The sequence below is a fragment of the Coccomyxa subellipsoidea genome (assembly GCF_000258705.1).
Source record: "Coccomyxa subellipsoidea C-169, whole genome shotgun sequence".
NCBI classification, from domain to species: Eukaryota; Viridiplantae; Chlorophyta; class Trebouxiophyceae; family Coccomyxaceae; genus Coccomyxa; species Coccomyxa subellipsoidea.
This window is the reverse complement of record NW_005178034.1, coordinates 1,197,492-1,225,224: the sequence shown is the minus strand read 5'-3', so window position 1 is coordinate 1,225,224 and position 27,733 is coordinate 1,197,492. Positions and strand designations below refer to the sequence as shown.

Sequence of the window (27,733 nt, the reverse complement as noted above, 5' to 3'; positions counted from 1 at the left end):
AGCCTCCTGACCGATCCGATCATTGTAATCAGAAGATGTCTTGTTTGAAAATTTGCGAGCATGCAGAGAAAAGATATCTTCAAGCCTCTCAGCACTCTGTGAAATTGAGCCAGAGCTTCAGTATCCGCTGCTCAGCCGCAGCCTGTGCAGCAGACTGTTGCTTTCCTGCTTTGGCACTCGGCTCTGCCCGCAGGATCCATTTCTGAGGCCCATGAAAGCAGCCGCGCCACCGCCAGCCTGTCCCTCCAGCAGCAGAGTTTCCTGCGCCAGCACTTGCATGCATCAAACATGCTTGGCCTGCCTGGTAGAGGCCTGTGGATGTCACCTTAGTCCTCACAAGGCACCACATGCAAAATAGAGGTTGAAGGCTCGAATCTGCACATATGAGAGACAGCGCGAGCGCCAATCTAGAGTCAAGAGATACGGACGTCAAGGCAGTATTAACCCCAGAGGAGAAGAGGAAGGGCTGCCTCGCAAGTTCAACACCATGCAGCACAAATACAATGGTCCCCAGCCCAACTTGGATGGGTCCTACCCCTGCGATGAGCAGCAGCAGCGGAGGCCGGGAATCGATGCGGATCTGCACGGCCGATCGCATGAGCCCCGTTACGGGCAGCCACGAGAGGGACACGTCCAGCAGCCGCGCGGCCTGGCGCTCCAGCGATGCGCACACCCTTGCATGGAACGCCACAAACCGGATCCAGCCGCACGCCTCTGCCAGCACGCCGCCTCCCCTCTCTGTCCAGCACACACCATGGTAACACCTCCTGGAGGACCAAACCCGTGTCTGTGGCACCAGGTGGTAAAAGTGATAAAGTTCCTCTCAGCTGCCACAGAGCCCATCATCAGCAATGGATTACAGCATGAAGGAGCCTGCAGCGAAGACCTGCCTGCAGGTGATGTAATGTGCAAGTTGCCGCATGGCTGATCTTGCTCCTGGCTCAGGTGTCTCAGGTGGCTCAGGTGTCTTAGCTGTCATGCCATTTCCGATTGGACTTTGAATACCCCGGGAAACGTCTTACTGCCTTAGCCAAATTTGCTCACATGCCTGCATTGGTTTCTTTCAATGCATGCCTGAATCATCAGGGGTGGGCTGTAACGCGGTGTACCCTGAGTGTAAAGTAAGTAACTCCTCACCGTCGACAGCTTTGAGGAAGAGGCTGAGCAGCAGGGGCCCCAGAGCGGCGGCGGGCGGCTGGGCCGGCCCGGTGGCACGCTTCACCAGCTCGGCTGCAAGCACGTGGCCGCTGCCGCCCCCGTCCACCTCCGCGGCCTCCGCTTCCAGCAGCCGCTGCACGGCGCCCCACAGCACCTGCCGCTGCCGGCTCTGCAGCAGGCGGTACGCTGCATCCACCCCACCCCTCCCACTCGGCCCTGCGATAGGGCCCTTTTTTGTGTCAGATCAGGAACAAAGTCCCCACAAGATGCATCTTCTGCAAAAAGCGGCAAGGTGCATATGAAGACAAGCTGCACACGATGGTGCAAAAGTCCTTGGACAAATGGACATGGTAGATCAAACAAGACCCAATGTTGTCTGGCAATCTACTATGCACCGCATTGAGCAAGGTAGTGGATAGCGAAATGCCGCCCAGAGTGCACGGAGCATTATCTTTGTGAGCTTTACCACAATACAGGCATGGCGTACCGGGTTCATTGGCAGTGCTGCCTGGCTCCTGCATCTCTGCAAAACCATTGCTGCTCATCCCGTCTACACGCTCTTCATGACTGATGCTGCCGCCCTGACACAGTAAAATGACCAGTTAGAAGTGCTCTACAATGCACCGGAAACCAGGCTTTTTCTGATTAGCAAAATGAAGCAGTAGGTCATGCAGGCAGTAGAACCCAGCACAGGCCGAAGCCCCAGCTTCTGGAAAGCCGACTTCTACACTCCCTCACAGCCGCCGTCCAAGGCTCTCACCTCAAGCCCAGCAAGCTCAGGGATGCAGACTTCGCCATTGGGGAGCCGGTCTAGCAGCAGGGGCTCCACTGCAGGCTCGCGCTTCCCTCGGGGCGCGAATGGCAGGCTGACATCCACAGTCAGCGGCGCCGCTGCCCCAGAAGGGCTGGCCTTCAGCTTCCACGAGCGCTGCAGCTGCGCCGCCTGGCTGTAGTAGGTGTCATCCCGGTCAAGGCTGGCCGCCAGCAGCCCTGCCCCCCTGCTCAGCCGCTGCGCTGCATCCTGGGCACCACAAATTGATTGTCATGCGCACTCTCTATTGCTGCCCATACCTTTACCCAGTACGGGATGAGTGTGATTAGGGCGGTAATGTGTTGCATGCATGCCATCACTGGTGACGTGAGCGCAGGTGGGCTGTGGGTGATGGTGTTGTTGGTGAGCCAACCTGGAGCTGCAGGCGTTTGGCCTGCACTTGCAGGGCGCGCTGGCTGGTGAGCCCATGCAGGGTGTTCTTAGGCGGCGGGACATTCGCCACGTTCAGGTGCTGCCCTGCCTCCACAGCGCTGACCAGGTCCAATATGACATCCACCTCCCCCTAGAAGCATGCACCTGGTGTTACTTGCAATTGTCTGAATGCAGCACATCGGAGGATGGGCATGGCCAGAATACAGCACGGCACTCCACCCACCCGAGCAGCATAGATCTTCTCTAAGACCTCTCTGGGAGTGAGTGCCTTCAGCTCGGTGGCCGTGGTGCCATCTTCATGGCTTGCGTCTGCTGTGGCAACCTGCTAGCAGGATCTGTCATTTTCCCGCTTATTCAATTGCTCGATTCGTCACAATTTCCATTCAGGCATATTCAATAGCATAAACAACTGCGAGGTTGCTCAAAATACTTCTGCTTATCACCTGGGAGGCCAGGTTCTCCGCACTGAGAAAGTGCCATCGATTGTCCTCTTGAAAGACCTCAGAGCCATCCTGTCCTATGTATTTCACCCTCTTGGTGCGTGCCAGAGACATGACAAAAGCCATGCTATTGGCCTCAACCCGTCCCAAAATATCGATCTTCCATGATCTATTGTGCAGCTGAATGCATGCCCTGTTCACATTGCCTTCCAGCAACGAGCACCTCGGAGTATTGACCTGAGATCTACAACGATTGTGAGTGAGATATGATATCTCGCCAATCTCAAGAGACTACTGCAGCATAATCAGAGAAAACCGAGAGGCGTAGTGACAAGATCATGCCTTGATTTTCTTCAGCTGTACGCAATTTTCTGATTGCCAATGGTGCTTGCTATATGATTACAGTGTCAGAATTCACAATGTGCCACATTGTCAATTCATAGCTCTGTCAAAGAGTCTTCTGGCCAGAGACCTACAAACCTGATGACTAAGCATGTGGTCTTGATTGAGTCAAATGTCCAAGGACTTGCAAGCACTATTTGCATTCTGACATGCGTGCATGTTCTGATTGGGTGTCCAAACACCGGAAGATACAATCGAAGCGGTCTTCATTGATGCCAATCTTTGCAGAAAACATGAAAAGCTCCAAGTTGGCCATGGGATGCCGCAAGGCGGCCATGATGATCAAGATAATGGCTACCGTCACGGTGGGACTAGATATCATCAATGCCAGTGTCCCCACAGCTCATCTGCTGTCAAATGGAACATGAGAACTGGGTATATATGCTTCCAACAGTGAAAACTTGGGCCCCTACAGCTGCAGGGGAGATACCGTGTAGGACATATTAACTTGCACAGGCCCTGCCGGGCAGTCTAAGTCAGATAGGCTGTACAACAAAGAAAATAAGCATAGGAATTGATAGACTTCCGCATAGCTACAAACAAAGCAGCTCTGTGACGAACACATACAATTTGTGGGGCACATAGTTCTTTACTGGAAATCACTGTAATGTACACGCGTCAACCGACACTCCAAAGACACTCAAACATATATACCAAAGATCTTTCGATGCATCTGTCTTGCCAGATCTGATCATCAAAACAGATCACCATTCATCTCTCAATGCTCATCTGCTTCAATGCAGGCAAATGCTCCCATCATGTTTCCTCAACCACCTCAAATCCCCTGAGCCACATGCAAACATTCAAGATCAAGCTAATTAATATACCATGTCAGCATTCCTGGTGCAAGGCGGGGTGCGCGATGATTCTTGGGTGACTGACAATGGATAGCGCACCTCTCAGACCGTTTCCAGTCGTTGAAGCCACCTTTCAGTACTTTGATGTTGTCAAAACCCATATTTGAGAGCTCATACGCAGCCATCAGGGACCTGCAAGAAGACTTGCAGAACTGAGCAGGCAGAATGAACCTGTCAACCTGTGAAAGGCATGCCTCTGGACAGTGCAGGTCCCAGGATGCCTGTGGCATTTCACACCTGCTCTGGAATCCCTCAGAATTTGTCTCTGTCGGCTCGATGGTTCCTCCAATGTTGCAAATCAGGATTGCTCCCTTCTCCTTGGAAGCTGCAGCCACGATGTCATCAAAGAAATCGGGATTGAGCTCCGTGCCCTGCAATAAAAAAGCAGTCTAGATCAAGGTTTCCAAATCTCCTGTGGGCGATGAAAGGTTGGTCCCATTAGAGGAGCAGATGCAAACCACTGGCAAGGACATACTCACATTAAAAACACCAAAGAACGCGAATCCTGCTCTCCGCAGCAATTTCCGGGCATCCCAGCCAGTGATTGGCCTGTACAGTGGGATATGAACAGACCTGTGACAGCACTTCCTCAGTTGCATGCGCATGGGTAGCTAAAAACCTTGTGAAAGCATCCTGCACTCTCAATGACACAACTGTGCATGTTGGGCTTACGCACCCCTTGATGTGTCCCGCCTTGAACTCATCAGGTGGCCGTATGTCTATGATAGGGATTTCCTTATCCAGTGCAAAGACAAGCTCCTGCTGCGACAGCATCTGCACCTGTACCAATTCCCAGTAAAACTCATCAGCTTCACTCAGATCTTCCTGACGTGGCTGACAGGAAAGACCGAAGTTGATGGAAGAGGAAACTTCAGGAACTGTTTGAGGGTACTTAAGTAGATCTGCAGAAAAGTGCTGGGAGGACACCTTGCGACTTCTCAATGTGTCTCGCATGATGGCCCAAGCCGCTGGGGACGTGGGCCTCAAGCCTTTCACGTCCAAACCTGACGCACCCCTTTCTGTGCCCTGGAATGCTCGCACTATAACTGATCTCGTGCTTCTGCATCTCGTTCTTCTTGCCTGGTGTACTTGCACTGGTGCAAGAACGTGGCTAGATTGGAGCGATGCACTGAAAATGGCCATCCGGTGACTCAGCCAACAAGAATCTCAAGGCATGCAAAGTTGCTAATGACGGTGTACTCAGCGATAATCTGTTTGCGCAAGGATGGTCTGTCAACTTCCTATAAATTTATTGAATTTACAAGTCGCAAACAATCGAGGGATGAAGGGGAACAGTCGGAAGCTGTGTCAGCGCGCAAGCCGCTCGGAAGGAGGGAACACCATCATGATCAGCGCATGGGATCCACGGAAGCGAGCGCGACTGCCATGGCGAGGAATATTTGATGATGTCCAGAGGTCACCTTGGGGGCTTGGTGCTGTTTAAGTGCTGTGCGCTTCCACTATCGTATTGACACTCATGCAGGCCGTTGGGCTGCTGTAACGCCTATTGACATCTGCAGCGATGCGAGTGATGCGTGATTCAGCAGCAGGGCCTGCATGACTGACTCACTGGAAGCCAGAAATAGGAAAATAGAAGAAGAACAGCTCGAAATGGTACCCATCTCACTACAAGTGCCAACTCCTGGTGAAGACGAAGAAACAGCATCACTTACCAAACCTTTAGGTCCTCATTCCAGCAGTTACGATGCATTCCTACCGGCTTCTGCGAAACCTCAGGACGGTAAGATGGCCTGCACCACCTGAATTACCAAGAAACACCACATTAGTGGAGACTTCTTTGTGTGACATCCATCAAATCCTGTAGGTATGTCGTGGCGAAGCTACTCAGCAATCGGATTGACAGTATGCGCACTGCTGCTGCTGGCTGGCATCCTGACAGCGCTTGGTTTGGAGGGCCGATACAGCGAGCAGTATCAGCTTAAGTTCCTGGTGGTGAGGCGCGCTCTGAGCATTTTTTCGTTCCTAAAATCCAAATTATTGCATCCATTACGGCGTTCAGACCATTGTGAGGTTGGAGCAACTGCACAGGTGGGTGATTGGGGCCGCAACGGGCGCTACAACCAGTCCGAAGTAGCCAGGGCAATGGGACGGGTGGGCCACAACTTGGACTTCGTAATCTCAGTTGGAGACAATTTCTATGAGACGGGGCTGACATCGGTTGAGGACTCCCAGTTTGACACGTCATTCACTCAGATCTACACTGCTGAGAGTGTCCAGGTGGAAATACTGGCAAGCTTCTGGCATGCTGCATGATAACAAAAGCCTCTACTGCTGTAGATGCTCTTGCTGCCATACTCACTTGCACGGCTGGCACAGGTGCCCTGGCATGTAGTGCTTGGAAACCACGACATGGGCGAATACTGGCCCACCAATTCTTCCGACCGCACTATGCCTCGACCCACCAACTGCCCTGCCAATGCCACCGCTGATGACTGCTTCTACGGCCCCTTGCACCAGGTGATGGCCTGCATCAGCCTGCACAAATCCCACAGCACGCATACGGTGCACAGACCCTCTGCCTGCTAGCATTTTTCAGGTGTGCTTACGGTCCAGACGATGCAGCAGCAATGGACGTCGGATGGAAGCTTTGTTGCGATGGATAAATCTGATAAAACTGATCGAGTTCCAGCCATCCTGGGGGAAACTTCGGAGGGAACCAGCTACTAGCGATTACTCCGGCAAGAGAGGATATCACACCAGAGAGCCCACCCCTGCCGGATGTCCATCCAAAGCTGATGCAAGGACTGTGTGGCCGCAGCTGGATGTGAGGCTGCGGGAAAGGGACAGCAGGTGGCACTGCGAGCGCTCCTGGACAATGGCGCTGGCAGATGGCGCAGTCGAGTTCTTCTTCATTGACACCAGCCCGATGGTGCAGGAGTACCATCATGTGATCTGGGCGGTGAACAGAGGTGTGCAATGGAGCTCAACAATGCTCATGCAAGCTCTCTGTGGATGTTGTGTGCAGAAACAGCTGGCCGGTGCATGTGCGTGATCGAGTGATGTGCGTCAGGAGGCATACTTGAGCAGTCGCCTGACGCTCAGCTGAAGGAGTTGGAGAGCCGGCTGGAGAGGTCAAGCGCCAACTGGAAGATTGTTGTCGGCCACCACCCGATACGGTCTGACCTGCATGTGAGCCCACATAGGCCCCTGCTGTGCTGTGGGGCAGAAAGCTGCTTCATGACTTCACCACCAGACAACTGATTCTGAAAGAACACTTCAAAGTTAGCAGGTCAAGCTGGCACCTTGGGGGTGTAGTGGGCTTCGAAGGCTTGTGTGCTGCCGTGCAGGAATACCCAGAGGTGGGGGCTGCACTGAAGCCCCTGATGGATCGCTACGGTGTCCACGCATATTTGTGTGGGCACGAGCACAATTTGCAGCATTTGCACGTTGACGGAGAATCGACACACTATGTTGTCAGCGGAGGCGGCTCCCAGAGCAATGCATATGGCTTTGTGGATGAGGAGAGGCCTGAACTCAAACTCTTCTTCCCTGGGTCAGGTAAGGTCTGCCTTAGACCAGGGCTACATTGACTGTGGGTGTAGAATCATGGGCATGCAGACAGTTTTAATTGCAAGCCTCTTTTCTACAGGAAATTACTGAAGTGTGTTGTCTTGTGCAGGCTTTGTGGAGTGCATATTGAGCCCACAGCACTTGCAGGTCCACTACTACTCCACCTCGCAAGATGAGCCGTTGTACTCATTTACTGTAGACCAATAGTATGGGTTCCAGCAGTGCATCACTGCTGCCGCTGCTTTTTGAATATCCTGGGACTGCAATCCATGTGGTCCTTAGCCAAACATCATTCCTGGTTTTGTTGCAATGGTAGTCTCTTGCTTTGGGTTGCTGTATAGGGCTGTGGAATAAGCAAATTGAGTTGTAGTTGCCTTATATTCCCCTGGGGTTGGCAGCTATTTGTTTATTTCTGCTCTCTGTTTGTGTATTCAACCCGCTCTGGTAACCACATTGTATTATAAATAGTTTTGGCATAGAGCAATGTAGGAGACTGGTAGTTCTGGCACCAAATGTGCCATTTGTGAACTGCTCCGACAAAATTTGCCAATTTGATTTTGTTGATTGCCTGTGAGCATTGGGAATAAATAGACGTAGGGAAAGGCATGCGTGTAGAAAACGTTTGCTGGTGTTGGCTGGTGGAAGCTCCATGGGCCTCGGGGGGTCTGTGCAAAAAATCATGACTGTCATTAAAATTGGCAGCCCGCCTGAGGCCAGTGCAGCTATTGCATGTCATGATAGCTTCTGAGCAATCCTACCAGGCTGCCGGAGAGATGCAATTGATTCAATTGCAATGTCTGTAAGCGCTTCCAGGATGACCCATGCTAACAATTGGAATCGACCCGATTGGTCTCATTGATATATAATTGACTGCATAATGGCATGGCTTCCAGGGCTGCGGTGCATCTATCTAGTGCAATGCATATGCATGAATGATGCGAGGTACCAGGTACCGGGCCGGGAATTTAATGCCTCAGCCGCAGCTGCAGCGGCGCCGGCCGGCTCCTGCCGCAGTGCTGCAGGACACCCTGATATCAATAAATAAGAGTGTTACTAAGTGGTACTTACTGAGTTTACTTAGTGATCTGTGATGCACATTCAGCATGCCTTGCAATGTGTGTGCAAGTGCTGCGCAGCATGCATGCTCGGTCCGCCAGGCACCTGATTGGACCGAATGGAGGCCAAGGGTCGCAGTCACTGACACCGCAGTACCACCGGTGGCACTGCGGCCGCGGCGGCGGCATCGGCCGGATCGATCCGGTTGACAGATAATATCCGTCGGATATCCGAGTCGACTCCGGTGGCCGCGGTCCCACTCAGCAGGCTGCCATGGTCAGTGTGGCAGCAAGCATTCAGATTTGGAAATTATGAATCAATGATGGAAGGAAGGAAGGAAATTACACATCAACTCCAGTAATATGCCACCCAGGGCTGATTGGATGTACTGACAGCATCCAAGTGATCAAAACAATCTATGACAAAATGTGCAACACTGACAATATCCAACTTACATGAACTGTTGCATGATGTGGCCGGCGCACATGATTGGGAGCTTCATAACGCTTCTCTCAGCTTGTGGGATTCTGGCCCAGGAATCCGCCGCTGCTGATGTGGCGGCCGTCTATTTCAAACGCGACCCCCCTACATAGCTCTATATCCCTCCCTCGACGCGTGACTTGCAAGGTTGCAGGTTATTCTCATTCCTGTTTAAGATTGAGCTCCCAACGTTTAGATCTTGGCGCTTTATTTCAGTAGACCCGGAAGGTCCTGCATTCAAGAGGGCAGGGTCTTGGATAAGGTTGGTCAGGAGAAGGTTACTTGGAAGGTGAAGAAGGAGAGTAAAGTCTTTACACACCCTGGTTCAGACTGCCAGCAGGTAGATTAAAAACTTGTCAGCACACTGTGGTATTGAATGTGAAGAAAGGACTAAAGTGACCGACCAGCAAAGGTAGATTCCTGAAATCTCGTATGTGAATTATAGACCCCGTGAGAACTGTCGTCCTTTTCTGCAGCTGCTGCATCCAGGTAATGTCGCCAATGTTAGTGTCATCAGGAAACTTATTGCAAGAGAAAGTGAGGGCCCACCGTTTCAAAACGGGTTAGTGCTCCCGCCAGCTAATATGACCCAACCCCTTTTTCTTTCTTGTTCTTCGTCTGCACCTTCGCATTTCTGCTGCGTTCTATCTTCGTCTTGGTGTTTCTGTTGTCAATGGTCATACTTATCGCCGGTGTTTGTTATGCTCTGTTACCAAGTCTGCAACAGAATTGGTTCAGGACTGGCTGTTACGTGTTCAGGGCCGTCTTGCATGGATTCAAGTACGAAAAGCTTACATAGCATTCTTTGGTGATAGGGTGGGTTCACTTGGTACAACGCCCGTCCTCTGCCAATCTCGTTTTAGCTTCGAGCTGAGGTTCATGGTCTTTCCTTGTAGAGACCTTGTGAAAGTGAAAGCAGGCCCCAACGGAATGGTGGCTCGAGCAGAGCTCTCACATGCGCTTCAAGCGGGGTTTAATTCTGTCAGCATGGTCAGCTGGAATCTGGGCCATACAAGGCTTTTTGTGTGGGATCCGCAGTGCCCCGGGTTGCTCACCGCAAGTTCTCTGGTTTCCAGGTATACATTCGCGAGCATTGAGCAGGAGGCTTGTTAGAGGCTAGCGTAGGCCATGCTACGGACATTTGCGAGTAGCGCACTAATTCCACGAGCAGCTCTTTACATGCCAGGATGGCAGTGATGGGCCGACTGGTGCGCGCTGCACACTTTCAATTGCATCCAGCAACATCCACTAGCTTCTTTTTGCTGTTGGGCTTCAGGAGCTGGACGATGCTGATGGTCCTGGTGGCTGTGGTGAGCAGGGGGATTGATAGGGGTGGAAATAGCGTAAGTGACTACAAATGCGTACAGGCAGCAGTGTTGGCCGCGCAGTCACAGCCATGCCGCCCTCTGAAGGCACTTCAACATCAGGGCTGCCCGTGGCCCCTGACTTGGGGAAGCTTGGGGCTGTTGAAAAGCCAAGCGCTCGCCCTGACTCCATGGTCGAGGAGCGGGTGAGTGCTTGCTGCTCCTCTCTTTGACCGCTCCAGTATCATGCTGCTCTCATTCTCGGACCCATCTGCCCTTCATTTTACTTCACTCGTGAGTGTACGCTTGCACAGGTGCCGGCAGCAGGCGCTGCAGCAGCAAGCGCAGGCAAGGACGCGGCGTCAGATGAGGAGCTGGCGCGGAGACTGCATGCGCAGCTAAACGGGGAAGCCCTGGCGCTGGCTGTGCGGCGAAGGACTCGCAAGCAGCCCTCCTTCTACACCCCTCAGGTGCTCACCCTAGGGCCTATTATCTCGCCCTGCATGTGATTCTTGCGCCTGGTGAAACCGGATACATAAGTGGAGATTACATATTTGCCCTTATGCTCCATGGCATTGACATAGAGGCAACGTGTTGGGTGTTGGAGTCCTTGGGAGCCACTGACAGAGCGCCATCGCTTGGTGGCGTGCAGCAAGGGACTGGGTATAGCGGCTACCACGGAGCGGAGTTTGTGAATCTGGAGGGTGACCATGAGCATACCGCGCAGGCTGCACAGCAGGGCGACGCATGCATGTCAGACGGCGAAGTGCGGTCCTCGGGCAGCGCCGACAAGCGCCCCCTCAACAAGGGAGCTGATGATGCGCAAGAGCCTGAAGCCAAGCGCCAGCATGTCTCCCCAGACAGGTACATATCTGTCCTTCAGCTTCTCAACAAAGATTGCTCATGTCATGTTTTGGCGAGGCTTTGAAAGAGCACCCATGTGTGTCGCTGGAGAGACTGAAGCCTTGCACAGTGTATTCTTATCAGGAAGACTGTTGCGCAGGGACGTGAAAGAAGAGGAGGAGCAGGGCAGGCGCAGCCACAGTGGAGTGAGCGGGAGGGAACTGCGCGCACTGATCCGCTCCACGCAGGGCGTGCAGAGGGCAGAGAGCCCCCAGGCAGAGGGGTGCAGCGGCAGTGCCAAAGGTACATATGCAAATAACTCACTAGCCTTAAGTGGGAAAATTCTATTCTGTGCCACATGTCCTGTCGTGCCTGGCGCACTGAAGGACGGGCAGGTGCTGAGAGGAGAGGATGTGATGCATTGACAGGGAGCGGCGGTAGAGGGAATGAGAGCTGCGCAGGCAGCGGCAGCGCGCGGCCGTCGTTGGATGCGGATGAGGGCAGCGAAGGGACAGACTTGGCTCGTACTGCTGCACGAGGCAACGCCGCCAAGCGCCAGCGCAGCAACTTGGGGCAGCCTGCCCTGAAGGTGTGTCTCACAGGCAGCTGTGGCCTGTGCAGACTCAGTTTCTTGATAAGTGGAACTGCCTGAGACCACCGGAAGATCAACCTGTCTGCATATGACACTAGAGCTGTATTGCTGCAGAGATTGGGAAGGCTGCATGTCTGACTTGTTTGCTGTGTACACGACTGATCCACTGACCTCACTGTGCACTGCACACAGGAGGAGGGAATTGTGAAGGTCAAGGGCAGCGACTCAGACAAGCACCTGTCCACGCTGCCCTCATCCTCCATGGACGCAGACTCCCACAGCGACGACGGCCAAAACAGCAATGGCGCCCACGCGCCCGCTGCCAAGCACGGGCGCAAGATCCCCAAGCTGCCCATGGTCCGCCACGGCAAGAAGTGGTACCGCGCGCGATTGCTCAGGGATACCGGCAACCGTGTGCAGATAGGTGGGACGCCAGCACCCCCTTCTGCACATCACAGACAACTCTGCCCTTATGCATGCTTGATTTGTGTTTGCTCAGGTGCATCTGGCAGATTCATATTGCATGCTTACTTGCAGAGTTCACTGGCTTTGAGGAGCAGAGCGGCCCGCTGAACCTTCCGAGGGACAGCGACCGCATCTGGCGTGGGTCCTACAAGGGCAAGGACTGGCGCTACCTGGTGCGTTATGCAACCCCATCGCCCCAATTGTGAGCATGATGTCTGAAATTGAGAAGGGTACGCTTTCTTGTTGTTTCAAAGGCGTGCAGACTGTGTCATGTCAGCCACCATACTTTGTTGTGGCCAGCAATGGTTTTTGCACGGCACGGCAGGGGGACGGTGCGTGGGAGCCCAAGGAGAAGGCGTGCAGGAAGCCGCAGCAGCAGCAGCAGCCGCAGCGGCAGACATCGGGCCTCAAGCCGGCCTCGCAGCCCACCAGCCGCCACAGCCACAGCGCCGCCGACGCGGAGCAATTCTCCGACCCTTCCTCCAATGATGAGCCTGCCGACAACGACGACGACCATACCATCGAGGTTCGATTTCCACGCTTGCCTTGCAATCTTTTCTTACAATTTTTGACAGTTCTTGACAGTGCTGACTCACGTGCAAAGCGTTGGCTTTGTTATGAATTACTTGTGTTGTGTCTGAGCAGGAAGAGTCGGTGCAAGCTGTCAAGGTGACCAGGGCTCGGCCAGCCTTCGCACCGCATGTGAGCACAGCGCCCAAGGAGGCAGACAGCGGAAAGTCTGCCAGGGGCAGGAGGGTGAAGAGCGAGAAGGCGGCGCAGCCGGCAGAGCTGACACTGGAAACAGACGCTGCCAAGCTGGAGCCCACCTCTGTCCCTGCTGATGCCAATGCTTGCAGTGGCGCAGTCAAGCCACACACGCCTGCCAAGGTACGCTCACAGCTGCAAAGGATGCATTGTGACTTTCTACATAGTCTGGGCCTTCACTTTTGTCACTATGTGCTGCAGTAAACTGCATGTGTCATTTACACAGGCGCTGCTTGCCAGTGTTTATATTGATTGTGCTTGGGTGGGGCAGGGCACGGAGAGCAAGCCTGCTCCCGGCGATGCCGGCACTGACTCAGGCGAGGATGATGATGCCAAGCTTGCGTCCAGCGCAGCAGAGCAACCCCAGCCTGCACGTGCAGCGGCAGACGACCTTGCCGGCAAAAGGAGTGGCGCTGCAGGTATCATATCACCAACATGCCGTTGTCAGTGCTATTCTCACTTGACGCACCTGTGTTAGCACAGATGCTTCTAAGAGTGCTTGATGAAGTGTTGGGGTATGTACGTGCCTGTCTGACTGTCCCTATTTGGGTGTCACAGGTGATGCAGTGAAGCTTGAGGATGATGTGGCGGACCGGGCAGCGGCGGCTGTTCTGTCTGGACTGGGGTCTGAGGGTGACGAGGGCGATGACGCGAGGCTGCAGTGCGAGGAGGCGCTGCCTGCGGATGAGGCCGTCGCCGGCAGGACTGACGCTGCGGCCGGTGGCAGCCCAATTATGCCCTCCCCCCAGGCCAAGCCCCAGCACCTGGGCTGGAAGGTGCAATCTCCTGTCTTTCCAACCTTAAAATCGTGCTTTGAACATCTGGGCAATAGATTGGTGCTCCCATGTTGCGTGCAGGCTTGCACGTTCACTTTATGCGATGCACACAGAAAGAGTTGGGAATTTAGGACATGACACCAAACCTTAAAATTACGCAGGGGGCATGGAAGCAATCGCACAAGAAGCAGCTGGACGGTGGCAGCAGCGACAGCGACAAGGCGCCCATCCCGCCGGCAGAGCCGACACTGAGCCCCAAGAGCCTGCGGCCGGCTCGGCGCACGCGCAAGCCCCTCAAGATCGACAACCCCTACGACGACACTGCCTCCCTGCGCTCCATGCCCCCGCCACAGACCTCCCCCATGGCCTCCATGCCCTCGCCCTCCCCCTTCAACAGCCCCCCAGACTCCGAGGATGACAAGGACCCCGAGCCGCCCGCGCCACCCGTCGCCCGCCGCGGCGGCGGCGGCAGACGCGGAGGTCTGCTCCTGGTTCTCCTCGTTGTGCATCTTGCATGGGATGTCCCTTGCATACATTCACTCATTTCACACGCTGCCGGAGTTTACCAACTGAAGTGCAGGAAGTTCTGATGGAAGGATATGTCAATGCAGGGCGCGGATACGCGGGGCGAGGCGGTCGGGGCCGCGGCGGCGGCCGGTGGGCGCGCCACCGCGCGGCTCAGGCGGCGGCCGCAGCGGCGGCGGCGCTGAACGCGTCGGACGACTCCGGGGGCCCTGAGTTGCTGCATGACGCGGGCAGCGGCGTTCCCTCTGCGCTGGCCCACCGGCCTGTGCGCACCGTCAAGCCCAGCTCCAAGGTGCTCGCTGCCACGTCGTCACAGTCCCCGCCGCCCCCGAGCCGCCGCGGCCGATCCGCTTCCGCAGGTGACCATTCCTCACGGCACCCCCTATCCTTGTCATACTCACATGCACTTCCACCCACCTCTTCACCAAAGTGCTGCTATGCTGTCGATGAACCCAGGCAGCATCAGCAACTACTTGTCGGCATTCCTGCAATGTGTAACAAGGAGCATGCGCGCATGTGCAGGCATGCATGCGCCGCTGACGGGCAGCCGCTCGCTGGCGGCCTTCGCATCGCTGATGGAGGCCATGGGCAACCTGGGCGCGCGAGGGAACGCCCCGGCCCGGGCGCCAGAGGCACTCTCCTGGGCGCACAAACCGGGCAGCGCGCCGGCGCACTCATCCTGGCCGCCCTCCGCGGCTGCGTCCCCAGCGCGTTCCCCGCTGTTCGGCATGCCCGACCTCAACGCGCTGTGGCGCTTTGCGGCGCACCGCAAGATCCTGGAGGCCAGCGAGAAGCTGTGCGGCAGCCAGGCGCTCCTGGGCTGGGCGGAGGGCACGCCACAAACGCCCGTGCCCCCCGTCCCCCTCTTCCAGTAATGCTCCGCTGGATCACTCCGCTGTCCCCCACAAGCGTCTCATTCTTGCAGCCCCCGACATGGAGCTGTTTTTGTTCCCCCTCTGGGACCGTTGTCCCTTGTCAAGAGCCTAAGTGTACTCATGCGTCCAGTGTCAAGCTTGATGAATCTGCTGCAAAGTGCAACGCAGTATAGGACAACAGCCGAAAAAGGTTGTCAAAATGGGTTCGTTGGCACTGCTGCCGATATTGGCCCCTGTGCATCTCCAAACCAGGGTCCAGCTCCTATACAGTGGATCCAGATGGTCTGAGAATGTTGTGCCTGATGTGTCATTTGACCCGTGAAATGGAGTTGCAAAACAATCATCCTGTTTATATATGCGAATGTGCAAGAGAAGGCCACACAGGCAAGGGCCTATTTTCAGGGTGTGTCTAACAGCTGGAGAGCCTTTTCAGGGTTGACGAGTGGCCCAGCATGCAACAAGATTTGACTCCGTACCGTAACGCATCATAGAAGGAAGCAAACCTCATGCCTTTAGACTCATGATCATCAGCCTGCTTTTGATAGTATGTCGATCCTCCCATATCTGGTTTGGAGGGTCTACACCTAGAATGAGGAGTGTGCTGAGTTCTAGCCCACCAGCAATGTTTTGCATCAGTCAAGTTCATATACCAGCCGATTAGCCTCTGCCTGTGAGTATGAAATTGCATTGACGTCTGAAACATGACATAGAATGCTGTTCCTGTTGTGATGCAAACTAGCTGACAGGGTTGCCACTTTTGATTTTGACTCAATGTGTAAACATTGGCTGCTACAACTGCTCATCATCGGAATGCTGGGTGATCGTCAAGCATTAGCTACTAGCTCAATCTCCATTGTTTCCAAAATATCTCGTTTTTGCAGCAGGCACCCACCATGAAACGGCGCCAGTACGGTGAAGTCAACAACACTCAAAAGAAAAGCAAGACTACCAATGTCACATGTAGTGCAGAAACGCGACTAGGAATGCTGCTCTGTTTGGATCGCCTCCTTGCCAATGCTGCCAGGAGTCCCTGTGATGGGGCAGGGCAGCCCCAGCCGTGCAAATGTCTGGTAGATTGTCATCTTTGAGCGGTCCACAACTGATTCCACAGTGTCCACTGCCGGACGCACTCGCAACGTAAATGCCTGTCCACACATCCAGCACCCACATTTACCAGTCTCCAAGCTTGCTGCATTGCTGTCACATAGGTTGTGGCGTGATGCGGTTGTAGTGTGAAGGTGCTGTGCGTTTGTCCTGTGATTGTAAAAGGGGTGCACCATTTTCTCCCTCTAGGAGGTCCTCTAAGTAGATGTATATGTAAGCCTGGCACCGTGTCCTCCCCTGAAAGCCTGTCTTGGTGCCGACAGACAGCACCGGAACACAGCACAAGGATAGACATGCAAACACAAGTGCAAACAGATATTGCAGTGACTTGCACACTGAACACTTTCACAAGGCAGCGCGCACCTCAGGGGTGCCAGCCGCTTCCTCGTGGAAGTAGAAGTCGATGACGTAGCGCACTTCCTGGCCGCAGCGATCAACCCACCAGTCGTGCCGGTCAAACGGCAGCTGCCCGCCAAACCAGCTGCTCAAGCGCGCCAGAGGGCTGCAACCATGCCACACCGCACACTCAACCCCAAGTCATGTAACACACACCAGGCTGTAAGATTTCACGGGACGGTTTGGTGCGGTTGCGGCTGTGTCTGTTGCAACACAACCTTCGCTGCAGAGCAAATGCCTGGCTTCCCAGCTGTACAGGCCTTTGAGCCTGAGCCTTTATTGGAGCAAGTGTATGTACTGTTTGCCACTACACAGCTACACCACAGCGACATCTGCATTGAAGACAGTGATTTTGTCACACCTGAGCTCGTCTGGCCGTCCAGTGAAGCGCAGCAAGCGAGGGTCTCCGCACTCCCCGCCGTGCAGCCTCTCCCATGCAAGCACATGCTGCCACGTCACCTCATTCATGCCTGCACAGCCGCGCAATTGTCATCGCAGCACACCTATCCGCCAGGACAGTGCACACAGTAACAGACACGCCTGCAGAATCTGAACGGCCTGAACAGAACATCCGTGAATAATAGGTGAGGGCGCACTGTTGTGTGCATGCACCACTGGATCCATGTCCTCCTCTGTCACGTCATCTCCCTTGCCCTTCCGTTTCAGCGCTGCACCCACCAGAGACAGCTTCTGTCACACAACCAACTGACCTTGCCGGATTCCCTTCTCCTTCTTGCCATATGTCGGTTAAGTTGTGAACGCAGAGCATGGAGAAACTAAGATGGTGGCGCACCGTTGTAGAACATCTGGGGCGAGGGGTAGACCCAGGCATCATCGGTGCCGCCCTTGGGGATGCTGGAGACCATGCGCTCTGTGGAGATGGGCTTGCGCTGCCCAGGGAATGGCTGCTGGTTTGGCTCTACCGGCATGTTGTTGCGAGGGTCCTGCACCATGCCCAAAACTGCTTTCCCACCTGGCCATGGCCCCGTATAGCATGCAAACAGGCAGAGGTTGTGAGAAACCAAAGAATGCAATTGGTTGTCATCCAGAGTTTGTCTGCTTGTGCGCACCATTTTGGGGCAGGCGCTGGGGTCAATACGCTGGTTGTACACATTGTAGACGACTTTGCTCCTGACATTTTCAGGGACGGGACAGGCAGATGAGCTTGCAGCGGCGTTGCCACTGGGTCCTGCATTAGACCCTGCGGCTTCTGAGCTCTTGCTGCTACCAGCGCCCATCAGTGGCTGGGGGGGACCTCAGATCCTGCTCCCAAAAACAAAGAGCCTCAGCTCGACAAATCCGTGAGAATCTCGCATGTGACATGTGAGATGTCGAAAAACACTGACACCATTCTGCAGCCAAGGGACTTGAGTACTAGCTGCAGATCAGTGCAGAACCACGTCTTCCCAGCCGATCGCTGACGCAACCTGGAGCGTGAAGGGCACGAAAACATTTCAGTCAACACCTAAAGATTGACGTCGGTGCTCTTACCCCTGGAGAAAATTCTCTTCAGAGAAATTGAGCGGTCGCGCACTTCGAGGCTGCGAGTCAAATTTGGAGCTCAAAGTTGCGAAGTCTGTGTGATTGAATAATTCACCACGAACACGATCGGCCGCACTCCCTTGCCACGCTCTCGCTTCACATATGCTTTTCTCCAGCCTTCCTTGGCCTTCAGGAGGTGACGTGTTCCTAGATGTTCAAAGCCCTTGGAGTTCTATTAATAGGATCATGTAGAATTGGTTGTCTTGAGGTTATGGGAATGCAAAACACGGCCATTGGATCCCTCGGTCACTCCTTGACATTCCTTATAGGTCAGGCGGGCCCGTGAAAGAGTGAGAGAATGTTTGGTCGACCTGCGAGTTCGAGCCTTTTCGAAGCCTTCTTTAGAGACCCGTTCACAAGCGATGCGTTCTTTTCTGGTGAATTCAACGTTTTGCATCATGGATTTGATAGTCCTTATAGTCCTCATAGTCCTTTTCATGGGAACCAGCATCTCAGGGTACGTTCGACGTCCACTCGTTTATGATTTGACCTAGATCGACAGCTCATCAACTGCTTGCGAACCCAGAAAGTTACTGTGCCGTATAAAAGGTGCAGGTGTCCCCGCATCATCGAAATACTGGCGTAACAATCACGGAGATGGATGAGGACGAGTGGCTGTCTGATGACGAGGACGAGGAGGAAACGCACCGTCCTCTTGTTGAGGAACCGGGTCAGCTGCTTGCGCATCTTTCAGCTTGCGCCTCTGTCCGGGCTTTCAGAACAGATGGTTTGCTCAAATGTCTGTATGGAAGCCGTTTTAGGCCATAGAGAAATCGATGCAGCAAAGCCCAGCTGTTTTCATGTCGAGAGTGTCTGATCTCTAGACCACAACCACGGGGAAAGTGGAGAGGGGAGAGCTAAGGCAGCAGAATGCCGGGGATCATCAATACCGGTGCAGCACACAAAGCTCGCACAGCAAAGCTACATGTTCTCTTCACGCTCCTCGTATGTCAGGTACTGTCAGTGGTGCATTGTGGCCCACTGTGAATGTGTGCACATTTCTCATGACCTGCTCAGATTTGCACCCTTATGAGGCACGCATAACAAATGCCTGTCTGCCATACAGGCATGGTGCATCTCCCGGCCGTCTCCAACAGCAGGTTAGTGTCTTAGCATCTCAATGGCGCAACAATATCTTGTGGCATGGTCAATCACATCAAATTTCAGCCAGTAGCCCCGAGAGACTTTCATCTGCACAGGTGCATGTGGGAACCCGCGATGTCCCTGGCGGTCAAGCAAGTGCCTTCGACATCATGCACGAGTTGATGGAGAGCGAATTGGGCATGTTTGAACGGAATTGGGTGCATCGCGCGGGCAACAGCTTCCTGCATCCTCAGAGCCTCTTTGACTCGCCGTTCTACAGAGGCACAGCCCACCCACGGAGGAGCGGCGCAGTTCATGGAGTGCAAGAGCGAGGCAGGCATGTCTCACCACAGCTTAAAGTGCAGCAAGCACTCACGCCTTCCAGGATTTTGAACAAAGCTCAATTGAGATATCACCTGTGTGCCAATGTTCCACACGCAAGCAAATATAATGCGCTCACTGAGATCTCTGCTTTCACATGAATTGCTGTGTATGTCCACAGGCGCATCAACATTCAGTGAATGTCCCATCCACATTCGAGAGCAGGAAAGATGGGGTGTGATGATTGGTAACGTGCGCACAAGTGCGGGCTCGATGCACTGGGATCCAAAACGGATCACACTGGGTCCCAAGGAATCATTCAAGCTTTGCAAGGATGCCACAGACTTGTGCAAGATTAGTTGTGGCTCGGTGCCTTCAGTGCCAGCAAACGCTTGATCATCACGTGTACATGTACATTTCGTGACATTCCACTGCATAGGGCGCAGCTGATGAGAGAGGTGCACAGCATGTAGCATGGGTGCATTCCTGCTGCAGTCGACATCACTGCTGTGAAATTGTTTTCAGCTCAGTGTGTGTTGGAGGCAATGTAGCAAAGGTGTTAATTGTGCATGTTGGGCCCTGTTGACTCAACGGAGAGTGATGTGCCTGACATGTACATGTCTGAGACTTGTTCAAGAAGAAATTGCGTAATGATATGACCGTGCATGTGACAGTGCACGGGATGCATGTTGTAAACATCTGGAGATTTATACTTCAAAGCTCGCTTTACAGACACTACTTTATTTTCTTCTCAGTATGGCACAGCCACAACAATTTGCTGATGCCAGCTCACAACTTGTGTACTGCTGACACCAATATGTATCAGTCACGGGATCTTGGTAGCCTTTTTGCTCTCAGCCACACTTGTTGGTTGACCCGGTTTCAACCTCTCAATTCCAACACAATCCAGACAAGATGCTGTCTACCAGTAACCCTGCTTCCTGCCCTGGACGCCAATCTGTCCGAGGAGGAGGGTCAGGAAGAGACCAACATGGTATGTCACGAGCAGCAACCTGCACAATGCAGAGCAAACCTCCCCTCAGCACCTCATCAAAAACCTGGGAATCTTATTCCAATATCAATCTGGCGCATTTAAACCATTTTGGACCCCATTTTAGGCCATAAAACCTGGAAATCTTGTTCGTTTTGAAGTGGGCGCTACAGCCAGATCACTGCGCTGCTCACCAGAATTTGTCCTGGATGGGCGGTCCCTGGGGGAACCTGGCAAGGTTCTCGCCGATGCTCTGTGTGAAGGAACCGAAGAGGGAGTTGCCTCCAAACGCAGAGACGCCGATGTTAGCGGGGATGGTCCATCCCAGGAAGCCCAGCACAAAGACCAGGGGGTCCTTGTTGAGCCCTGCGCATGCATGCATGGAGATCTGAACACAATGCACAAGAAGATTGTTAAAGCAACTGTGAAAACAATGCAGTTCGAATTGCTTGCACTAAGAGGTATGTAGTGAGCAACTCACAGTTTGAGGGGTACTCCTGGCCTCTGCGCAACACAGAGAGACTTGTCAGTCTCACGCATTTTGTGTTCATCTTAGCAGGTAGCAAGGATTGAAGTACAATTCAGCATAGTATTTTTGCTGTTACCAGGCGTTACGTAAAGCGGTTTCCCAAGACTGGGTACTCACGCGCAGATCGTGACATTGCGTGCAGGGGCAGCACTCCTGATGCGAGGGGCGACAGCCAGAGGTGCACGGCTACCAAAGAAACCTGTCACATGCATGCAAACCACCCTCAGCACTCCCTTTCCATTAAAAGGATGCCCTAGATTGTCCACCCTTCCATCTCCTCCCATCCCATTGGCCTTTCCGCGGAGTATCGCTCTACTGCTGGCAAGCCTTTGCGTCTCAGAGGAACTTGCACGAATCCGCTGACCAGAAAGGAATTCCCATTTGTCATTCGACTAAATGTCCCAGCTCCTGGAGGTCAACAGGAACGCGAACCACCTGCGCGAGCAGTGGTTGGGCGGACGGCCAGGCCCAGGGATGCCTTCATCGCGAGAACCATGTCGATAGCTGGCTCTAAGTGCGATGTCGACTCTGCCTGTTGAATTTACGAGCTGGGGATGTCGCACTGAGGTCGAGTTGAAGAGCAAATCTGGAACAAGATAAAACCTACATCATAGTACCCTTCAATAAATCTCACACAAGGGGCAGGCTTTAAAGTTAGGCATTTCCGAGATGGTTAGATGGTTCCGAAACATCTGAAAACAAGCCGTTTGCACCATCGACGCAATCCTGCTTGACGCTCCTGCTCACTCCCATGGTCCATATCTGCTCGTGATGAGGCAGTTGGACTGCGTCTCAAGGCCAAGATGAAGGTTGTCACGCAAGTTCAGCCTTTCTCCAAGCCACTTGGTCGCCTTGGTTCACATCCTCCACATGCCATATCACATATAAAACCTTTAAGGACTCATAATGCCAGATACCTTGTTGTGAGCGCGGCACAGGTGCGCCATCAAACTTGATCTGATCGGACATGCCACACTTGCACACTCCTGATTGTACACACACTCCCTGACTTTCAAATAAGTGCCTTGATCATTAATCTCTCCATTGATTTGCCGAATTCACAGGGCCTCGACTCTGCCTCAACAGCAGGACTGCGTGTGTTTTGCCTGCCTGTCAAAGAACTTACACCAGAGAGCTTTCGACCATTCGGCCAGGTATGTTGTTCGGTACGTGATGATGCATTCGTCTTCGGAAGCTCATGGTCACGAAGGCATATCGCATCCTTGTCTTTTAAAAAGTGGGAAGTGAATGTTGGTCCACTTGTGGCAGGTGGTCGGGCCCTCTGACGACGGGAAAGAATTTGATGGGGAAGACGCGCAGCTTGTTCTTGACCAGGGCACTCCAAGGTATACCATGGCTTCTGATTGAGTTCACAGCACGGCCAAATTTTGTGGTTTGCCATGGTCAGCGCTGAGCACTCTGCGCGATTTGCCTGAGAGAAAGCGGACGCCATGCTGCCCAGGTTTTACGTCATGCGGCTGCCAAAGAGAGGGATGTCCTTTGACCGCATCACATACCATGCCAAGGTGACACAGTGCCTGGGCGCCATTGGTCTGCAGCCCTGGTACATGGCAGTAGCTGCCCCTTCTGGCTCTGTGGAAGAGTGGCCAAGGCCAGAGCAAGTGCATGCATTCCGGTGAGCCGATTTGTCATCCTCTCAGTTGCAAGGCAAAAGCTCATCTGCCCCCACGGCAAGCTGTAGCCGATGACAAGGAGAACATAGCATCGCTGTTGTTGTTTGTCAGCCATGCACTAGCATCGTGAGTGATGTATGTCTCGGCTGCAGGATCCCACCAGGGAACTTCATCAAGCTGCATGCAGGCACATGGCATGCTGGCCCTCTGTTTGAGGGAGAGGACAGCATGGCTTTCTACAATCTGGAGCTGTCAGACACTAATGTGACAGATCACAACACACACATCTATAAGGAAGACGGTGTAATGTTTGTGCTGGAAGACTGATGATGTTCAAACGAATGCATATGCAAGTCAGCACTGAAGTGTGCTCCATGCTTGACATGCACTCTGTCAGCAAAGTCTGTGTGTGGACTTTGTGGCATGCTGCTAGCTGTAGCTGTTTACATTCCATTGATTTTGAAGCTGCAAGCTGTTGGGTGACTGAGATCACAAGGAGTGAGCCTCAGTACATTCGTCAACTCTTTATAGTTCTGGCTTGAACAGGACCTGGGCCGCGGCCGTGTACATGGCATTTTTAATTACTACTTGCCGAGCAAGGCTGCACATAGCGCGGCCTAAGAATAGCCTGCACATCTTCTCTCCAGGTGCTTGAAGATAACTTGTGAGCGCCAAGCGTTCCCTCACACTGAAGGAGCTGCGGTTACCCTGCTGGACATTGAGCATGGACGCCAGTGCCCCACATATAAAGCAGGCCCTCACACATGGGGAACAGTCCAGGAGATCTGCTGCCAGCCTGCAGCTTTGCAGGCATCTCACCAATGAGATGTAATTATCATTATTATTATTACCGTGTTACATTTCAGAAACCCGTTAGGAGCCACCCTAGCCTCATTGGTCTTGTGGGCAGTCTTCCACTGCCCATCTTCATATCAAAAATTCCTGATGTGAATAATATAGCTCCTTAAGTATGCTGTCCGGACCTCACAAGGACCAGAAATCCGTCTACTCTGCATTCATCGCTCTGCTTCAATATGAAATACAATTAGAGAAATGGCTTTTGAGTGGTCACAGCGACTCAGAGCGCCCGTGCAGCCCAGATGGGCTGTGCTTCTGTCGGCTGGGTTCCTCATCATCTAAGCTGTCCATCAGCTTCCTGCAAACACCCATGGCTGGCTCACAGGAAGTCACAAAATATTCACTGCACACATGGCCATAACAAGGGGAAGGCAAACTGCTCTGGGAACACCAGTGTGTACATGGTTGGCAGCAGATCAAACACATATGCCCAAAAACATGTTGTAGCATACGGTGCTGAAGTTTCGAAGAATTTTAGTGAAGCTTTTAGTATAAAGATGGGCGGTGGATGACTGCCCACAAGCTTCAGGTGGCTCCCAATGGGTAATGATAATGATAATGATAATGATAATGATAATGATAATGATGTTGATGTTGATGAAGAAGGGCGCGCACTTGGGTGATGGGAAGCCAGCGTCATTGGCCACGGACGGTAGCTGCAGGGCGCGAGCCTCACCAGTGCTAATGACAGCACTCCGGAACATTGGTGGCCCGCTGAAGAGATTCATCATGATCACAGACATCTGCACCACCACCACACCAGCACACCTTTGAGTCACTGGATGATAGCACGAAGAGGACCAGTCCTGCACAATCACTGGCAGGAGGTCACTCACCATCAGAAATACAAAATCTGGACCCCATGCCGGGAAGCGTACAGCTACCGCCTTTGCCAATCCCATAGCAACTCCAGCCTGCACCAGCCATCCACACACTCCTTCATTGCCTCATAAAAAACATAGCTGAGCTATGCACACTTGACACAGCATCGCAATTGTGTGAGGCATGAAGCTGACAGGCGCACCTGAGTGATCATGCCCTGCCACACTTTCCGGCGGTGCTCAGTGGGCGTGCCACCCACCCATGCACCCAGCCGGCTGCCGAGATACACTGCCAGCAAGCGCACTGCATACACCGCCACTGCCACCCACAGCGTTGCCACCACTCTCCCCTGTCATGCCCAGTGCTAACGTCAACCTTACACACTCATCACTATGTACATCTATTAGAGCCTGTGCTGTTGAGCCCACTCTTGGCTGCCTACACAACTCTGAGGCACAGACAGCAAAGTGGGAACTTTTGGGTAAGCTCACCAAGAGAAGCGAGGCTCCAGCCAAAGAAAAGAAGGCCATGTTTACAAGGGGCATGAGATGCGTGAGCGCAATGCCCAAGTCCTCATGAATGGCCTTGCTCGCAGCCTCACCTCTGCATGCATCAGCAAGATCTCAGCAATGCATCACACTGTTATGCACTGTCAGGGCAACAAAGCTCAAAGTCTGTGCAGAATAGTCCAAGTTCCACTGGTGATGTTATGCAACTTACTTGCGATTTGTGGTGATGATGCCAGCCAGCACGCATGCCAGGAGAGGCTCTGCATGCAGTTGAAGCGCACTCCAAAAAATGCTCATTGCCAGAAGGGCAACAGCTGCCGTTCGGGCCATCGCCTTTGCCCTTTCAGACACAGAACGAAGTTCAGAGCTCACACTTGCACAGAGATGGTCCTTCCCAACATTTGCGCTGCCGGCTTTGACAGCATACTGCAGTAGGTGTTTTGGGCAGTAGCAAAAGGAAGAAGCACCTGCTCTGTGCTGGATGCGGCAGTCTCCTCAGGAGTACATTGAAGGGCCGCGCTGGCGCTGCAAGAAGGCGGCCTATCAGGACGCCAAACATGAGGCCCAGCACTGTGCTGACAGCCAAGCTTACCACCGGCTCCAACAGGATGCTGATGCCGAACCCCTCCCCGGATTTCCGCATCACCTGGCCCAACACAAGCCTCACCCCGCAGCTTGAAATCTGCATGTTTGTGTGCAGTCAATCTGCAAGAGATCCCAAAACCCGCATAGCCAATACACTGGATGGCTAGATTCACTGCAAGTGTACTTTGGCTCCATGACATGGAGATGAGGTACTGCAGAAAGACGCACCACGTCCGACACTTCTATGTTCACTGCAAAGCAGATGAACACCACCACATCCTTCACTATGATGACCGCCATGACTAACGAGGAGTAAGGGCCCCTCCCACCCGTCTCCTTCAGCACTGCAATCTGCACCCAACACAAACACTATCAACATAACTACTCGTGATAGACCTGAACATGTTCTCTTGGACCTTATCTCACCCATAGCATCATGGCGGTACATCATCTATATGTGCAGGAGACATTGCAATGTGGCTTACCATGGATGCGGGTGAGCGAGCCATCATGAGAGTGCCAGCCAAGCTGATGATGGCTGCACTCTGCCCGCTGGGCAAGCTAGCTGTCATGGGCAAAGTAGGTGCCAGCGCCATGAGCAACCCAAAAACGCTCAGCCATGTCGCAAGGCAGACCCCTAGAGTAATGCATGTCACCTGCATCACAGGTGCAGGTGGTTGCCCCCATGAGAGACCACCTGTTGGGGAAAGCTGCGAGAGAAGAAGTCGTGGAACACACGAAGCACCAATGAGTCGGCTTGGGATACCTGCTTCTTAATCCTGCGCACATCGCCGACCTGCAGCTCTGCTCCAGCTGAGAAGGCAATGATCGCAAGGCATGCATGATCGACCTGCAGGCAGCGCCCCAGTACATAAATGTGATTTTGAGGGGGTTCCATGAATCAGTGGTGGAACTATAAGGAGGTCCAAGGACTTACCACTGCGAGAGCTTGCAGGGCGTCAGCATTTAGAATTCTGAGGCAGTACGGCCCCACTATGATGCCGCCCAGAACATATCCAGTTATGAGAGGCAGCCTCACCAGCTGCGCTGCTGTGCCACACAACAGCAGTACTGGTGCCAGGAGGGCCAAAACTAGAAAGTGTATCCATGAGTATCCATCCATGGTGATCTCAGCAATCGATGTGTCGTCCCATCTGACTCAAATTTCCTGGGCTCGATATTTAGACGGCACGATGATGCCACCCACTCAACGCAGAAGAGCTGTCATGGCGATAACAAATATCTGACATGCATAGCTGAAGACCAAACAATGAGCTTGATGCAAGATTTATTGCCTGCTAATCCAAGACCGGCCAAACTATGCAGTTATCATGTACCAATCAAGCAGGTGCATATTGGATATTGGAATCTGTATCAGCAACTCATAATCTCGTCTTCTCTTTCAATTTAAGAATAAACCATGCAGAACTAAAATTGATCCAATGCCCCACTCAGACATGCAGCGACAACCCGGGTGATGAAGATTGGTGCTCGGTCCAAGTTTCTCAAACAAGGCCTAGGCACATCAGACGCCCAAGATTGGAAGCAAAATCTGACGAGATCTCAGGAGGTCATGAGTTCCTTTTATCTCTAGAGGATATTGTCCATAATTGGGCCATGAGTCAAGAATTGGTCTTTGCATGCGCAGGAACGCCTCTGGCGTCCTTGATGTGTCCAAATTCCAAGACTACCGAAGATTACCGAACCAACTGGACATGCATACTCTGTACCAGCTTCCCATGGAAGCGATTCCAAGTTGCCACATAATTCCAGGAACTGGGTTTGTCGTTGATTTCTTCAAGTTCTCCAATCCAAGCGTGCCGGCTTATTTCTTGTCACATGCCCATGCAGGTAACACATTGATTCTCTTTACTGATGGCATTAATATGTTGCGTACTTATAATAAATCTTCCAAGAATAATTGTCAACCTTACATGACCTGGATCTTCCATCCAAGTACTGAGTTGTTGGATCCTTCTTCGTAGTCTTCTCAACGCCTTCCGTGCTTCGCAGATCACTATGGAGGTATCACGGAAAATTGGCAGCATGGGACTATTTATTGTTCTGAGCAGACTTCAAAGCTCAT

The 27,733-nt window shown here is 53.1% G+C and overlaps 8 protein-coding genes across 8 annotated transcripts; 3 read left to right on the top strand and 5 right to left on the bottom strand.

Annotated features, from left to right (window-relative positions):
- Positions 1-117: 117 nt before the first annotated feature.
- On the bottom strand, positions 118-2,928 carry COCSUDRAFT_42399 (hypothetical protein; the record flags this gene model as incomplete). Its single annotated transcript, XM_005647267.1, has 7 exons — positions 118-261; positions 536-738; positions 1,138-1,374; positions 1,646-1,739; positions 1,919-2,179; positions 2,343-2,492; positions 2,806-2,928. The coding sequence occupies 7 exons, from the start codon at positions 2,926-2,928 to the stop codon at positions 118-120; spliced, it is 1,212 nt and encodes a 403-aa protein (XP_005647324.1).
- Positions 2,929-3,635: 707 nt separating this feature from the next.
- On the bottom strand, positions 3,636-5,124 carry COCSUDRAFT_66391 (Rhodanese-like protein). Its single transcript, XM_005647266.1, has 6 exons — positions 4,989-5,124; positions 4,738-4,841; positions 4,541-4,634; positions 4,299-4,432; positions 4,101-4,193; positions 3,636-3,988 (listed from the first exon to the last, which is right to left on the bottom strand). Exons 1-6 carry the CDS (start codon positions 5,013-5,015, stop codon positions 3,961-3,963), a joined length of 480 nt encoding a protein of 159 aa, XP_005647323.1. The 5' UTR covers positions 5,016-5,124; the 3' UTR covers positions 3,636-3,960.
- Positions 5,125-5,479: 355 nt separating this feature from the next.
- Positions 5,480-9,241, top strand: COCSUDRAFT_66390 (Metallo-dependent phosphatase; the record flags this gene model as incomplete). The annotated part of the gene is made up of 10 exons (XM_005647265.1): positions 5,480-5,802; positions 5,887-6,014; positions 6,111-6,299; positions 6,399-6,539; positions 6,841-6,991; positions 7,093-7,211; positions 7,370-7,580; positions 7,702-7,774; positions 8,750-8,852; positions 9,185-9,241. The coding sequence occupies exons 1-10, from the start codon at positions 5,619-5,621 to the stop codon at positions 9,239-9,241; spliced, it is 1,356 nt and encodes a 451-aa protein (XP_005647322.1). The 5' UTR covers positions 5,480-5,618.
- An 83-nt stretch (positions 9,242-9,324) lies between these two features.
- Positions 9,325-16,064, top strand: COCSUDRAFT_66389 (hypothetical protein). Its single transcript, XM_005647264.1, has 16 exons — positions 9,325-9,540; positions 10,205-10,336; positions 10,447-10,638; positions 10,747-10,902; positions 11,085-11,296; positions 11,436-11,578; positions 11,704-11,864; positions 12,060-12,291; positions 12,405-12,505; positions 12,658-12,858; positions 12,978-13,220; positions 13,369-13,516; positions 13,656-13,873; positions 14,035-14,353; positions 14,485-14,757; positions 14,921-16,064. Exons 3-16 carry the CDS (start codon positions 10,486-10,488, stop codon positions 15,271-15,273), a joined length of 2,913 nt encoding a protein of 970 aa, XP_005647321.1. The 5' UTR covers positions 9,325-9,540; positions 10,205-10,336; positions 10,447-10,485; the 3' UTR covers positions 15,274-16,064.
- A 186-nt stretch (positions 16,065-16,250) lies between these two features.
- Positions 16,251-18,011, bottom strand: COCSUDRAFT_36847 (hypothetical protein; the record flags this gene model as incomplete). The annotated part of the gene is made up of 6 exons (XM_005647263.1): positions 16,251-16,418; positions 16,741-16,879; positions 17,135-17,243; positions 17,370-17,441; positions 17,567-17,717; positions 17,844-18,011. 6 exons carry the CDS (start codon positions 18,009-18,011, stop codon positions 16,251-16,253), a joined length of 807 nt encoding a protein of 268 aa, XP_005647320.1.
- Positions 18,012-20,425: 2,414 nt separating this feature from the next.
- On the bottom strand, positions 20,426-21,781 carry COCSUDRAFT_24011 (photosystem I PsaO). Its single transcript, XM_005647262.1, has 5 exons — positions 21,675-21,781; positions 21,357-21,438; positions 21,192-21,214; positions 20,905-21,076; positions 20,426-20,732 (listed from the first exon to the last, which is right to left on the bottom strand). Exons 1-5 carry the CDS (start codon positions 21,733-21,735, stop codon positions 20,642-20,644), a joined length of 429 nt encoding a protein of 142 aa, XP_005647319.1. The 5' UTR covers positions 21,736-21,781; the 3' UTR covers positions 20,426-20,641.
- A 175-nt stretch (positions 21,782-21,956) lies between these two features.
- On the top strand, positions 21,957-23,720 carry COCSUDRAFT_24008 (hypothetical protein). Its single transcript, XM_005647261.1, has 5 exons — positions 21,957-22,177; positions 22,304-22,393; positions 22,509-22,585; positions 22,702-22,875; positions 23,026-23,720. Exons 1-5 carry the CDS (start codon positions 22,043-22,045, stop codon positions 23,198-23,200), a joined length of 651 nt encoding a protein of 216 aa, XP_005647318.1. The 5' UTR covers positions 21,957-22,042; the 3' UTR covers positions 23,201-23,720.
- A 221-nt stretch (positions 23,721-23,941) lies between these two features.
- COCSUDRAFT_42394 (hypothetical protein) lies at positions 23,942-26,770 on the bottom strand (the record flags this gene model as incomplete). The annotated part of the gene is made up of 9 exons (XM_005647260.1): positions 23,942-24,029; positions 24,347-24,537; positions 24,568-24,645; positions 24,756-24,902; positions 25,045-25,156; positions 25,530-25,708; positions 25,876-25,998; positions 26,414-26,497; positions 26,585-26,770. 9 exons carry the CDS (start codon positions 26,768-26,770, stop codon positions 23,942-23,944), a joined length of 1,188 nt encoding a protein of 395 aa, XP_005647317.1.
- Between the last annotated feature and the right edge of the window lie 963 nt (positions 26,771-27,733).

Coding starts and splice junctions, on each gene's coding strand:
- COCSUDRAFT_66391 (XM_005647266.1), bottom strand. CDS start 5,015: ATGCGAGACACATTGAGAAGTCGCAAG. Junction 4,433..4,540: donor CGTTCTTTGGTGTTTTTAAT/GTGAGTATGTCC, acceptor TTTTTATTGCAG/GGCACGGAGCTCAATCCCGA. Junction 4,194..4,298: donor TCTGAGGGATTCCAGAGCAG/GTGTGAAATGCC, acceptor GTCTTCTTGCAG/GTCCCTGATGGCTGCGTATG.
- COCSUDRAFT_66389 (XM_005647264.1), top strand. CDS start 10,486: ATGCGTACAGGCAGCAGTGTTGGCCGCGCAGTCACAGCCATGCCGCCC. Junction 11,865..12,059: donor TGGGGCAGCCTGCCCTGAAG/GTGTGTCTCACA, acceptor CACTGCACACAG/GAGGAGGGAATTGTGAAGGT. Junction 13,874..14,034: donor CCCAGCACCTGGGCTGGAAG/GTGCAATCTCCT, acceptor AAAATTACGCAG/GGGGCATGGAAGCAATCGCA.
- COCSUDRAFT_24011 (XM_005647262.1), bottom strand. CDS start 21,735: ATGGTTCTCGCGATGAAGGCATCCCTGGGCCTGGCCGTCCGCCCAACC. Junction 21,215..21,356: donor CGCAATGTCACGATCTGCGC/GTGAGTACCCAG, acceptor TGTGTTGCGCAG/AGGCCAGGAGTACCCCTCAA. Junction 21,077..21,191: donor CCAGGAGTACCCCTCAAACT/GTGAGTTGCTCA, acceptor ATGCATGCGCAG/GGCTCAACAAGGACCCCCTG.
- COCSUDRAFT_24008 (XM_005647261.1), top strand. CDS start 22,043: ATGAAGGTTGTCACGCAAGTTCAGCCTTTCTCCAAGCCACTTGGTCGC. Junction 22,394..22,508: donor GCTTTCGACCATTCGGCCAG/GTATGTTGTTCG, acceptor CACTTGTGGCAG/GTGGTCGGGCCCTCTGACGA. Junction 22,876..23,025: donor GAGCAAGTGCATGCATTCCG/GTGAGCCGATTT, acceptor TCTCGGCTGCAG/GATCCCACCAGGGAACTTCA.